The following is a 14,266-nucleotide window of genomic DNA, read 5'->3' on the forward strand; positions in this document are numbered from 1 at the left end:
ACTGTAGTCTGTTATGTGTGCAATGGCATTATGTCTAAAACAAGTACATACCTTAATTTAAAAATACTTTATGGCTAAAAAATGCTAACCATCCTCTGAGCCTTCAGGAAGATGTCATCTTTTTTGCCGGTGGAGGGTCTTGCCTTGATGACTGCTGGCTGATCAGGGTGGTGGTTGCTGAAGGTCGGGGTGTCTGGCAGTTTCTTCAAATAAGACAACGATGAAGTTTGCCATATCAATTGATTGTCCTTTCATGAAAGCGTTCTCTGCAGCCTGTAGTGCTGTGTGATAGCATTTGACTCAAAGTAATGTAGAACTTCTTTCAAAATTGGAGTCAATCCTCTCAAACCCTGCTGCTGCTTTATTAACTAACTTCATATAATATTCTGTATCTTGTGTTGTTATTTCAACAACTTTCACAGCATCTTCACCAGGAGTATTTTCCATCTCAAGAAACCATTTTCTTTGCTCATCCATAGGAAGCAACTCCTTATCCATAGCTTGTGCGTTTCAGGTTGCCCCCCAAACAATTATAATTGTCACGTCAAAGATCTCTGATCACAGATCACCGTAACAAATACAATAATACTTTAAAAGTTTGGAATAGTTCGAGAATTACCAAAATGTAACACAGAGACGCGAAGTGAGCAAATGGTGTTGAAAAAATGACGCCAGCAGACTTGCTCAATGCAGGGTTGCCACAAACCTTCAATTTGTTAAAAATGCAATATCTGCAAAGCACAATAAAGCAAAGTGCAATAAAACAAGGTAAGCCTGTACCGCCTCTGTTGAAAAGTTCCACTCTGGTTCAAATGAACCAGGATCAACTGGTTGAAACTGAATTAGAAAATTAAAAATAGACAATTTTTTTAAATGCTGGAAAAGAGGTCCCCAGGGAATTCCTTGGCGGTCCAGTGGTTAGGACTCTGCGTTTCCACTGCAGGGGACATGGGTTCAATCCCTGGTTGGGGAAGTAAGATCCCACAATCCGCCTGGTGCGGCCAAAAAAAAAAAAAATTGAAAAAAAAAGTCCCCAAACATGCTTAAGACATATAAATGGGGGCAAAATTCTGCCAAAAGTACATATACAGACACAATCAGGGCCAAGAGATATTTAATTCCATATCACTGTTTTGAACAAAGAATGCAACCCCTGCTTTTTTTTTTAAAATAAATTTATTTATTTATTTATTTATTTTTGGCTGCGTTGGGTCTTCGTGGCAGTGCGTGGGCTTCTCATTGCGGTGGCTTCTCTTGTTGTGGAGCACGGGCTCTAGGTGCGCGGGCTTCAGTAGCTGTGGCACGCGGGCTCAGTAGTTGTGGCTCGCGGGCTCTAGAGTGCAGACTCGGTAGTTGTGGCTCACGGGCTTAGTTGCTCCGCGGCATGTGGGATCTTCCTGGACCAGGGCTCGAACCCGTGTCCCCTGCGTTGGCAGGCAGATTCTTAACCACTACGCCACCAGGGAAGCCCTGGTTCTACTTGTTTAAATTTAAATTAAAATTTTAGAAAAGGAGGCTATTGAACCAGGTGACCCATTCTCTACGTCTACTTAATGGACTTCAAAAGTGAGAAAAAGTCGGAGGAAGGTGTCAAATGAACTCTTTATTTGGAGGACCTTTGAGTTACTGAAGTGTCCTGCTAGCAGGCAGAGGTAAGGAGGAATATATCTTTCCAGTTTCCCAGCACAGATCAGGGTCAGGAGGTGAGGGATGGAATCTAACAGAGGGAACCTCCCTGAGCCTGAGCAGCCCAGGGCAGACCCACGCAGAGGCAGGGGGCTTCCAGGAATGGCTTTGCGGCGACTGGGCCGAGGATTTGGAAGAACCCATCCTCTCTCTTTTTGCATGATGTCATTTTGAGGGGGATTAATTCCCTGGGGGATCAGCTCGCTCTAAACCTTGATAATCCAGATTTGTGATTTAATTCAGTGGCCTGAGTATCTGACACAAGGAGAAGGAAGTAGGAGGCTAGAGAGATAAAAACAGACTGTGCTTCCAAGAAATCAAGGAGGGGTGGCGGGGGTGGGGGGGGCGGTAATCTCACTTGGATGCCTCTTTAATTAACCAGTTCCGTGCCCAGTCTTATCAAGAACGCTGTTTCTAGCCTCATGATTGACATGCCTCCTTCTACTGAGAGAAAGAAACTGAGGAGATTTGAAGCAGTTGAAGCAAGAAGGGGGAAGGGTAGACTCTGTGCTGAACTCTTTGAGTCTAACAGGGGAAAAGACTACTTTAACCCAGAGGAACTGCGGGAAGAGACTCTGGCCGGTTATAGGGATTTAGGATTACGTGAAGTCAAAAGATGTCATTAGTCTTTGGAATTTGGGGAGCGGCAACTAGACTGTTTTGTTCACATTTCCACACGCAGACTCTTCCTTCTTAAACTAGTTCCAGAGACGTAACCCCTACCCCATCTGGCCAAAGCTATCGTTTCTAGTCTAACCTCAATCCATAGCGCTGCAATGCCAGTCTCCCACCCTCCCTCCTTTGAGGGCCCATGGGGATGTGGTCCTCCACTAGGGCTTGATCCGTGTTGACCAGGTGGAGAGTGACGGGGGATTCCAGAAACTCCTCAACGAGACATCATCTTCACAAACTCTGCAAAAACAAAATTTCTGGTGAGGCACCTCTTTGTTGGGTTTTTTTTTTCTTCATTTGCTTTTTAAAATAATTTTTTAATTGGAGTATAGTTGATTTACAATGTTGTGTTAGTTTCAGGTGTACAGCAAAGTGATTCAGTTATACATATAGATATATTCATTCTTTTTCAGATTCTTTTTCCTTTAGATTATTACAGAATATTGAGTAGGGTTCCCTGTGCTATGCAGTAGGTCCTTGTTGTTTATCTCTTTTATATATAGTAGTGTGTGTGTATGTTAATCCCAAGCTCCTAACTTATCGCTCCCCCCTCAGTGAGGTACCTATTTGTAAGAGTAGCTGCCATTATTTTTTCCAGCCTTTACTATGTGTCAGGAACCACTGGTGATCTTTGGGAAATTAATAACTTGACCCCTCCATGCCTTGATTTCTTCATCTACAAAACGGGAATCATAGGATTGCTATTTGCCTTACATGATTTTTAAGGTGGTTAAACAATATAATGCTTAGAAGACACAGTCGGTGTTCAATAAATAGTCATTATGAGTCTCTGATTTCAACTTTTCAACCGATCTTGGAGGGGTAAGTACCATTTTACAGGTAAGCAAACTGAGGCTGGTGAGGTTGACCAACATGGCTGAGATCACATGGATGGTGAATGGAGAACCCTGGAATGAACCCAGGTGGTACCTGACTTTGCTGGGACTCAATGTCAGGTGGACTTATTGGTCCCACCCAGGTCTCGAGGCCCCTCTGTCCTTCCCTTGCCTGTGGTTGGCCTGAGGAACTATTTCCTCAAACCACTGTACCTCTCCCAGATTTTCATTGATGCCTACTCTGCACCTGAGGCTGGCTAGATCCAGCAGGCATCCAGCAAACATTTGCTATGTCGCAGCCATGCAACAAACATCTACTAAGTTTCTATGCTGGGAATTTCACAGCAGAGATGGGTTAGAGAAGTTCCCTCTGCCCCCACAGGAATTCACAACCCAGGAGGCACATGTAACTCAAGGTCTGCAGTCATAACTTCCTTTGGAGAGGAAGAGAAAAACCCCTGTAAGTCTTCACAGCTGGGACTACTACACCAGATGAGGATGAAGGGAAGCATCTTAGCAGAGGTTGCACTGGCATGAACTCCTGAGAGATGGATAGGATTTGAAAATGCATTGATAACACGGGAAAGGTGTGGTAAGTGGAAGGAACATCAGGGAGAAAGGAACAGAAGTTGGAGAACACAGAGCAGTACCAAGTGTGCACCAGAGCATAAAAATTCAGAGAGTGGTTGTAGAAGATAGAGGCTGGGTGGGTGGGTAACTGGGCAGCATCATGGATGCACTTGAATATCAGACTACGAATTTGAACCAGAGGATGTCACGATGAGAACTTGACGTGCCCTATTGATGTCTCCCACGAAAATGATCCTCCCTCCCATCCGCTCAAGACTCCAATATTTCTCATTTATCCAATTACTCAAAACACATGTGCTGAGCTCTCTGCTAGGAATTGGGGTATAATGATGAAAGATTTAGTCTGTGGCCTCAGAAGGAAACAGGCAATCAACGATTGGAAGCTATTGTGATGTCATGTGCCAGTATCACAGAGGCATGCGTGGGTGTTACGGGAGCACCGAGGGATGCCCAGCCTGGTAAGAAAGATGGGGCCCCATCCAGGGGCATAACTAAGACTTAACCAGAGGAAAGAGGAAAGGGTTTTACAGACAGGACATGAGAAATGACAGCAAGGGGTCCTTAGTGCATGATTTCTTTTAGTTTTTCTCTAAAATTGGGGAGAAAGGTATCATCTTTACTCCCATTTTGCAGATGTGAAAACTGACACTAAAAGAGAGGAAGTGACTAGGATAAGGCCACATAGTTAGTAAGAGGTGATCCTGAATTTGAAACCCGTGAATCTGACGCCAGCATCCCAGCGGCTAACTAATCCACTCTCCTTCTGATGGGACATTTTTTCCCTATGATAAAGGCATCCAGGGAACAAAGAAGGGGTGGGAGAGGTGGAGTAGGAATGGGCTTCTGGACAGGGTGTTCCAAGGAGTGGCCAAGACAGAAACAAGGAGAGGTGAGAGGCACTGAGCTCTTGGAAATGACATGGGCAGAAAGGGATGAAACAAACACCTCCAAAATCTAACCCCCCTCCTCCAACCTCAAACTGGGGGAAGAGTGAGAAGGAATGGCCGACTTGCAAAAAAATCACACTGGGGAGATGGAGGTGTCTGCCCCTATACACTATACAACATCACCTTCAAAGTCGACGGTGCCGTCTCCGTTAATGTCGGCTTCCTGGACAACCTCGGAGATCTCCTGGGGCGTGAGCTTGTCTCCCAGGAGCCTCTGCATGGCCTGCTGCAGCTCCCCCAGGGTGATCTCCCCGTCTCCGTTGGCATCAAACTGAATTGGAGCACAGGGGATAATATTAGCAACAATGACCACAATAATAATAATAATAATAATAGCACTGTTTATTGATCACTTACTGTGAGTCAAGAACTCAGCTAAAGATAACCAACAAGGACTTACTGTATAGCACAGGGAACTATACTCAGTATCTTGTAATGACCTATAATGGAAGGGAATGCAAAAAAAAAAAAAGAATATATACATTTATATATTAAAAAAAGAATATATACATTTATATATATATCTAAAACTGAATATATACAGTTATAAATATATATATAAAACTGAATCACTTTACTGTACACCTGAAACTAACATGACATTGTAAATCATTGTAAATTTCACCACTGTGGCCCTGGGTCCAGTCCCCGGTCAGGGGAACTACAATCCCGCAAGCCACGTGGTGTGGCCAAAACAAACAAACAAACAAAACTCAGCTGAGAGCTTTTGCACGTTATCCTCTAAAAGTCAGCTCCTTGAAGGCAGGTTCAAGGAGTCTTGTTCCTTGTTCCATGCTTAGCCCTCCCTATGCTGCACACCTTTAACTAATCCACTAGAAAGTCTTAGAACGTTAAGTTCTATGTCCAAACATATCTGGGAGCCAACTGCCCTCTCCAGCTACATTGATGCTAATCTGGTTCAAACCACAATCATCTCGTGCTTGATTATGGTGACAGCCTCCTAATTGGTCTTCCAGCTCCCACTGTGGTCCTACATAATCTGTCCCCCACATGTTGGGACTTGACATTCTTGTTCATTTAAAACACCAATCAGATCTTGTCCCTCCCTGGCTTAACGTCCTCCAGTGGCTTCCTATCCCGCTCAGAAGAAAATCCTGACACCGCTCCGTGACACGCAAACTCCTATGGGATGGGGTCCTGCCTTCAGCAGCTCTTGTTTATTTCATGCTACTCTCTCTCTGGCTCATGCCTCTCCAAGTACTCCAGGCTTCTTGCTCTTCCTCAGACATGCCTTCCTGCCTTCCAGTGTTCGTACCTGCTGCTTTCTAATCCTGGGATGTGATTTCCCCTAGAGCAGTGCACTGCCCAAAGGAAATACGATGTGAACCTCATGGGTAATTAAAATTTTTCTAACAGCCTCCTACCGCCACATACACAAATTTTAAGGGACCAAGTGAAACCAATTTTTTATAATTGATTTTACTTAATCTACCTAATATATCATTTTAAAAATTTTATATGTGAGCAATTTAAAAATTATTAATGAACTATGTTACAGTCTCTTTTTTTTTCTGGGATCAAACCATTTTATTTACCCAACGTCCTTCTCCTGGCCGGGATCTCTCCAGCTTCGCAGTCACTGAAAAGCTGTTATATTCTTTTTATGCATACTGGATTTCATAAGACTTAGTATAATACCATGCTAAGGACTTACTTAGTATGTCCTTAGCATGGTTAGTTAACACACCCATGCTCCAAAGATACTTAAACTAAGCTACTAAATCTTAATCCAGTGTGTATTTTATACTCACAGCACGTCTCAATTCAGACACTAAATGTTATCAGAAATACTTGATCTGCATGTAGGTTTCATGAAGTATATAGTTGAAAAGGTAGATTTGCATACCCAAGTTGTTCCAAATGAAAGTTTTCCAATAATTGCATTGAGTATTCATTTTTAGATTCAAACGAATTGAAGTTATATTCAATTGAATACAAATGGAAATTAATTTAATTGAAACTAATCAAAATTAAATACAATTATGTGTATACAATGGAATATTACTCAGCCATAAAAACGAATGAAATAATGGCATTTGCAGCAACATGGATGGACCTAGAGATTATCATACTAAGTGAAGTAAGTCAGAAGGAGAAAGACAAATATCATATGATATCACTTACATGTGGAATCTAAAATACGACACAAATGAACATATCTATGAAACAAAAACAGACTCGCAGACATAGAGAACAGACTTGTGGTTGCCAGGGGGGAGGGGGTGGGGGAGGGATGGATTGGGAGTTTGGGATTAGCAGATGCAAACTGTTATATAAAGGATGGATAAACAAGGTCCTATTGTATAGCACAGGGAACAATATTCAATATTCTGTGATAAACCATAATGGAAAAGAATAGGAAAAGGAATGCCTATATATGTATAACTGAATCATTGTGCTGTACAGCAGAAATTAACACAACATTGTAAATCAACTATACTTCAATAAAATTTTTAAAAATTAAATACAATTAAAAATTCAGTTCCTCAGTCACACAAGCCACATTTCAGACCAGCGGCTACCACTGTGGACAGAGCATTTTCATGATCACAGGAAGTTCTATTGGACGATGCAGCTCTAGGTCTTTACATGAAGCTGAGAGAGAAAAGCACACAGCTAGTAGGTAGAGACCTTCCTGGGATTTGGACACACATTTGCCTGACTCCAGGGTGTCTCTTTCCAAACACTACACTCTTCTTTACTTTTGCCTCACGTAGTTGAAATCTCTCTGAGAGAGAAGAGCGTTTTATCAAGGAATCTAAGTGAATTTCAGCAAGCCCCTTACCCTCCCTGGATCTCATCTTTTTAAGGCATCCCTACAACAAGTAGTTTCAACCAGATGATGTCTTGGAGTTTCTTTCTGGGATCTCAAATTCTTGGATTCCCTCTTCCTATTACAGGCATGAGGATTAGAGGCTCTAACATGTGTTTTGTAGATTGCAGGATCTTGGATAAGGTATGCAATTTCCATGAGCCTCAGTTTCCTCATATGTAGCATTGGGATACATGACTACTTACTCCTAATGTTATTTGTGAGGACAAAATTAGATGAAATAGGTAGAGGACCTTGTCCATTGCAAGTGCTTGAAATATGTCATTTTCCTTCCCTATAAATCCCACCATAGTTAGAAAAGTAACTGGTTTTGGTGGGTTCCGTCCATGGTTAATGGCTAATCATAGACCTCTTGGGTCTCCCTCAACCACCTCCAACATTATGAAACTCACTTCCTTGAAGGCATCTCGCATCTCCTGGACACCAATCATCCCAGCTGTTTCTGCAAGCAATTTGGGGGCCATCAGCTCCACAAAGTCGTCAAAATCTACACGGCCACCCACTGAGGACAGAAGAGGCAGGTCTAGTGAGATTCCATATGCCCCCAACCCTCCATTACCTCACTTTGCCCTTCAACTCTGTTCAAGAAATAGATCTGCTCCAATCTCTCTGCCTTCTAAGAGCTTCCTTTCTTAGCCAACTCAAGCCCTCTTGCCCCTCTCATCTGAACAGGAGTGGATGGGGTGCCGTATGGTTGGAAGTAACTAACTGTTGGTGTGACCTTGAGAAAATCTCTTAATTGGTTCAGATCTAGGTTCCCTCATCTGCAGATCTGGAGAAGGGAGCCTATGATTTAAATGAGCACTAAATCCCTTCCAGATATGAATGCTATCGTCTCCTTGAATTCAGCATTGTTTACTCAGTAACATGCCCAGAGGCAAACCCCGTAGCAATTTTATCCCAGCTTCGATGACAAAATCAGCTTGTCTCCGTCTAAAAACCCATCTTTTTTGTAACATTATTCACCAACATTAGGCTCCAACTCCAAGTTTGTTTCCAGCACCAAATACAGCTCCAATGTTGCCCTCCACTGACGAATCTTAGTGGCGATAGTAATAACTTACATTTAATAGGCATTTACTAGAGGCTAAGCCTTTACCCGTATTAACATCTTTATCCCTTCCTTTCTATAATCCCACAAGGTAAGGAGGGATATCATCTTCACTGGGTGGATGGGGAAACTGAGACTCAAGAGTGGCGGCTAACTCCACTTCTTATATGACTACAATTAGTAAATAACAGAACTGGGACTTGAACCCAAATCTATCCCTAAAAGTCACGCCTTTAACCACTTCAAATGTTGCCTCCTTAAGTAGGGTCTGAACTGTTTCCTTCCAGACTTCTAGCCCCTCTTCCCTCCTCCCTACCTCCAACTCTACTCTCAACCTCCATATATCCTTCCTAATTCCACCCTTAGCCCTCCCCTAAGCCCCGTCATTCCTCCCACCCCCTGGCCTCACAGTTCATGCGGATTTGCTGGCCCAGTTCAATCAGTTCCATCTCCGTGGGCATGTAACCCATTGTCCTCATGAGATTCCCCAAATCCTTACAAGAGATGAACCCATCTCGGTCCTTGTCAAACTCAAGAAATGCTTCCCGGAGCTCTGAAAGTTAAGAGAGAAGAACTTTGGGGAAGTTGAAACAGTCACTGGGGAAAAGTAGCATCCCTTGAAACTATCAATGAGGCACTGACTAAAGACTCCTCAAAAAAGAATACATTATAAAATTTTTTAAAAGGAGTGATGTATGAAATGTGTTAGCAAAAAGAATAGTTCCTGAGACCACTAAACGATAGCACTGAAGTCCTTCACATTTTTGGGTGAAGTTGTGGGAAACTTTGAAACTACCAAGGAAAAAAACAACAAGTTTGGACTCATCCTAAAACTCAGGCATCATTTGTGGGTCTCTGAGACAGCTGGGCATGAGGATGGTTTCTAAACACTTGGGGAAGTACTTTAACTGCCACAAAATCACAGTTGAGTGGGAAGAGAGAGTGATGTAAAATTTTCATGTCAAGGGGTTTATATTGAAATGCACAAAGGAACAGAGAGCAGGTAAGTGGGTGGATGGCCAAGTGGGGGCATTTAGGGGAGAGAGCTTTACCTTCAATCTCATCTGGTCCCAGTGGTCTTTCCTAGAAAGGAATGCAGGGGGGCAGGGGATTTGGAGAGAGGATCAGGGATCCACATTCACTTCTTGAAACACATCTCCTCCTCATCCTTTCCTGTTTCTCTTCCCTTCTTGCTCCCGTCTACCCCTCTCACCTTCTTTCTCCCATCTCCTGACTCCCATTCCATGGCTATTTGTTCTTCCTGCCCTTCCTCACCCCTTCTCATTTCCTCTCTCCCATCCTTGAATCTTGGTCTCTCTCCTCCTGCCTTTCCCAAATAGACATCCATCCTGTTGTGCCGAAATGGGTCCTGGAGGCCATGGAATCCAGTCCCCTTCTTCTCCAGATGAAGAAAGACAGACTTAGAATCACAGCTCACATATTCCGTTTGTTGACTGTGCCAGGCTTCCACAATCATTTCATTTAAACTTCTTTGAGGTAGAGCCAAATATCATTCCCGTCTTATTTAAGAGGAAGTCGAGGGACAGAGAGGTTAAGGAACCTGCCTGAGGTCACACAGCTCATAAGTGGCAGATCCCCTCCCAAAGCAGGGAGACGTTAAATCATTCCTTTGAGGTCATGCAGAAATTCAGGTGCATTGAGAGCTGGGATTTGAATGCAGGTCTACTGGCTGCCAGGTCAGAATTCTTTCCACTCTACCCCACTGGCTGTTTTTCCACCTGCCTCCATGCTTTCTCTCAAGGGTTAGAATCCCTTGGCTCTGGGAGCTGTGTTCAGTGGCACCCAGGCAGGATGATCACTGCCAGCATGACGGATTCCTAAAACCTTTCATGTTGCCACCACCCACTCCCGGACATAACTGAAGGGTCAGGCTTGGGTACATAGCACATCAGCTGGGAAATTCCATCAATCCCTGGCCTCTTTCACCCCCTTTTCTCCCTTTATCCTTGGAGATTTTCCCCCAGCTTCTCTATCTTACTATCCCCTTCTCCCCAAATCTTTCTCTCTCAATCTTTCTCTCTCTCTCATGATCTTAAAGACGGACAGTTAAAATCATGCCCGCTGGAATCAAACAGACCCGACTCTGCCACTTACTAATTGTATAAGCTTAAAGCAAGGGACTTCATGACTCAGAGCCTTAGTATCCACGTCTGTAAAATAGGAATGAAAGTATTATGGACCTCATGAGTCATTCTGAGGATTAAATGACATCAGGAATGCAAAGCCCTTTGCACGAGTCTGGGCACACAGCGATGACTTAATAAGTGGCATCTATTGTTATCACCACCTCCATCATCATCACCACCGTCATCACTATGGGTGTCAAAGAAAAGAATGGTGATGATCATCAACAACGACATCATCCTAGTTCCCCTTTTCTTATTCTTTTTCTCCTCCTTCATCTTCCACCTTTTGGTCCTGACTTCTGATTTCACCCTCACCCATCTTACTGACCCACGTGTCCCCACGATGCTCCCAGGAATTCTTCTACCTTCTCAGTTCATGCTCTCCCCACCTGCTCCCCTCTTGTCCCTTCTCTTCCCCGCATCCCAGCTCCCTTTGCCCTGCCCACCATCCTCCCTCATTGTCCCCAGACTCACCCGCTGTTTCTCAGCGATTCCTTTTCTTAAGAAGATGCAGGCGGGGCCCATGGGAAACTGCATGGAGGGGGCAGGGCAGAGCTCACCGGGCGCCACTCTCAAGACAGCTCTCCCTCCTTCCCGTCCCCCTGGATGGCTCAGCCTCCTTGTCTTCTCTACCACTCCTTTGCCAACTCTTCCTGCCTCTCTTGGCCTCTCCCTCGGTCACCTTGGCTCCCTTAGAGCTGTGACAGCTGGGTCAGAAATCTCTACTCGGGTTGGGGAGGGATGACAGTTGTTCCTGCCTCCGCATCTGGCTTGAGAATGGAGGAGGAGCCAGTGTCAGGCTCTGACCTTTTATCCCCAGAATAGAATTGGAAGGATAGTCTTGAAAATGAGGATTAGAGCAGAGGGCATCGATTCATACAATGTTTCAACAGGCACGTTGAGTGATCAGCCTAAGCCTGGCTTCTGCTGGCCTTTGTGTGTGTGAAGATGGAGAGGACATCTGGCCTCCAGGAGCTCTAGGGTAAGTCAGGAATGTGTGTAAATGAGCAGAATGCAAAAACTGCGTGACAACCTGACTTCAGGAATAGACATGCACAGTGGCTAAGAGGGGGATATGTGCCCTTCCTCTTGCTTCTCTCTTCCCTTCCTTTCTTCCTGAATAGTTCAGGGGGGAGGGGCAAGGTAGCCATCCATGCTGGTGGGGGTGGACAGAGCCCAAGGAGGCGATAAGGGTGCCTGCACGGAATGGGGAGGGGACTGGGGGCCATCGGTGTGGGGAACGAGACCTTAAAATAGGAGACTGGAGCAAGGGGGAGTCCCCACGGCAGGGGGGGTGGGGGTGGGGGTGGAGGAGGTGGCGTGCAGCCCCGCCCAGAGCGTCGGGGCCTGGGAAGATGAGGAGGAACCCATGGAAGAGCAGCCTGGTGTGCAATGCTGGAGCACGAGCTGGGTGATGAGGAGATCTACATGCAAGTCTCACATCACCTAGGGGAAGGGTTTGCGCTGTGAGCAGAGTGAAGGCAGCACGGTGTAGGGTGCTGAAGCCAGATCATGGCGAGAAAGGCATCCCCACAGGGGTGGGATGGCAACGGAGAAGGGAGACTGGTTACATGGGGGATTGTATTGAGGATAATGGGAATCAGGTTGCTCGCTGTTGGAAAAGGGAGTTCCTAATACAGTACAGAAAGGGGAAAAGGTAGGATGAGCTCTGTGGTGTTGGATTGGAATGGGAGGGATTGGTATATACTCGTGGATTTCAACTTACAGAGAGGGATATACAAAGAAACACAGACGGCACTGCGTGTGTAGGGGAACATATATCCTCTAGCTAAGAGGACACAGAAGCAGTGACACCGTGGCATTAATGAACACCTCTACCATCCAGATCCTGACTTCTAAATACCATTCCCCACTAAATAGGAACCAAGTCTCCTAGAAGCAATGGCTGATTTCACGTCTGGAGCGGGACAAGTGTTAATATTAGAAGATGAGCCTAAAATTTACATCTTGTTGCGCCATAAAGCAAGAATGTGCTCAGAGAGTTACGGGGGCACGTCAACAGAACACAGAGGCCAGCTTGAAGAAGTTCCACTGGCCATTTGAAAATTAAAACAAATTATATAGGATACATAGGAAACCAGGAGTCCATACAAATATAGATAAGTGGACAGTTTGATGTTTACATAGCTCAAAGTACCTCTTCACAAAATACTAATCTCAAAGGAGAGTCCCTTTATTTATTTATTTATTTGTAAATTTATTTATTTATTTATTTGTTTATTTTTGGCTGTGTTGGGTCTTCGTTTCTGTGCGAGGGCTTTCTCTAGTTGCGGCGAGCGGGGGCCACTCTTCATGGCGGTGCGCGGGCCTCTCACTATCGCGGCCTCCCTTGCTGCGGAGCACAGCCTCCAGACGCGCAGGCTCAGTAGTTGTGGCTCACGGGCCTAGTTGCTCCGCGGCATGTGGGATCCCCCCAGACCAGGGTTCGAACCCGTTTTCCCCTGCATTGGCAGGCAGATTCTCAACCACTGCGCCACCAGGGAAGCCCGGAGAGTCCCTTTATAGTGGGGAAACTTGGCGGACACTTTCTTTTCCTTTTTTGAAAAAAAAATAATTTACTTATTTATTTGGCTGTGCCGGGTCCCAGTTGCGGCACTCGGGATCCTCGCTGCCGCGCGCAGGATCTTTGTTGAGGGCACGCGGGATCCAGTTCCCTGGCCAGGGATCGAACAGGGGCGCCCTGCATTGGGAGTGCGGAGTCTTAACCACTGGACCACCAGGGAAGTCCCTGGCAGACACTTTCTTAAATGATTAGAATGAACATCATCAGTAACATAACCAACCAAGACGACACATTCCAATTCATATGCAATTATGAATTTTTGCTCCTGCAAACCTCCCTGGCTCCCCTCCTGCAGACTCTTTTCCCAGAGCCCAGCTCCAAGAATCATCTCCCCTTGATTGGTTCCAACAATTTTTAGAAGGAGGAACAGGATTTCACCAGGGGGAACATGGTCTCCGCTGCTCCCCTCAGCTCCAGGCTCATCTCTTCAGGGTCTGCGAAATCCAGCCGTCAGCATGATCTTTTCACCCCTAGACCGTACTGTGTCGCTTCTCTGACTGCAGGATAAGGTCACACCCTCCCAGGGGCACACAGGCCGGGCTTCCCACGAGGCACTTTATTTAGTTGGGGGCTGAGTGCAGGGCCTCTTGCAGACTGCCCAGACCAAACCCTGGCCCTCCATTCCCTAGATGGTAGAGCTGGGGAAAGTAACTTACATCCCTGTGCCTGTGTCCTCATCTGCTTAATGGGGACAATAAAAGCACCTACCTAGCGGGGTTGTCATGAGGGTCATTGATGAGTGAGGACATCCCTGCCCAGCCCTGGCAGAGGGACATGGCAGCCCTGGCTGGTTGAGTGTGTTCACAGGGGCCCTGCAGGGGCATGGGGAGGAAGGGCATGTCCCCGGCCCCTCTTTCCTCAGGAAGACCCCGGTCCATGCCTAAGGGAACCGTGCGGA

The 14,266-nt window shown here is 45.5% G+C and overlaps 1 protein-coding gene across 1 annotated transcript; it reads right to left on the reverse strand.

Moving 5' to 3' along the window:
- Positions 1-1,582: 1,582 nt before the first annotated feature.
- CABP5 (calcium binding protein 5) lies at positions 1,583-11,473 on the reverse strand. The gene is made up of 6 exons (XM_068528263.1): positions 11,259-11,473; positions 9,690-9,720; positions 9,047-9,190; positions 7,979-8,088; positions 4,856-5,003; positions 1,583-2,598 (listed from the first exon to the last, which is right to left on the reverse strand). The coding sequence occupies exons 1-6, from the start codon at positions 11,319-11,321 to the stop codon at positions 2,573-2,575; spliced, it is 522 nt and encodes a 173-aa protein (XP_068384364.1). The 5' UTR covers positions 11,322-11,473; the 3' UTR covers positions 1,583-2,572.
- Between the last annotated feature and the right edge of the window lie 2,793 nt (positions 11,474-14,266).

The sequence above is a fragment of the Eschrichtius robustus genome, chromosome 19 (genome assembly GCF_028021215.1).
Source record: "Eschrichtius robustus isolate mEscRob2 chromosome 19, mEscRob2.pri, whole genome shotgun sequence".
Classification (NCBI taxonomy): domain Eukaryota; kingdom Metazoa; phylum Chordata; class Mammalia; order Artiodactyla; family Eschrichtiidae; genus Eschrichtius; species Eschrichtius robustus.

What these genes read in the sequence shown, in the direction of transcription:
- CABP5 (XM_068528263.1), bottom strand. Translation starts at nt 11,321, where the DNA reads ATGCAGTTTCCCATGGGCCCCGCCTGCATCTTCTTAAGAAAAGGAATC. An exon ending in GGGACCAGATGAGATTGAAG is followed by an intron (nt 9,191 to 9,689) that starts GTAAAGCTCTCT and finishes CTTAACTTTCAG; the next exon opens with AGCTCCGGGAAGCATTTCTT. An exon ending in TGCGAGATGCCTTCAAGGAA is followed by an intron (nt 5,004 to 7,978) that starts GTGAGTTTCATA and finishes GCTCCAATTCAG; the next exon opens with TTTGATGCCAACGGAGACGG.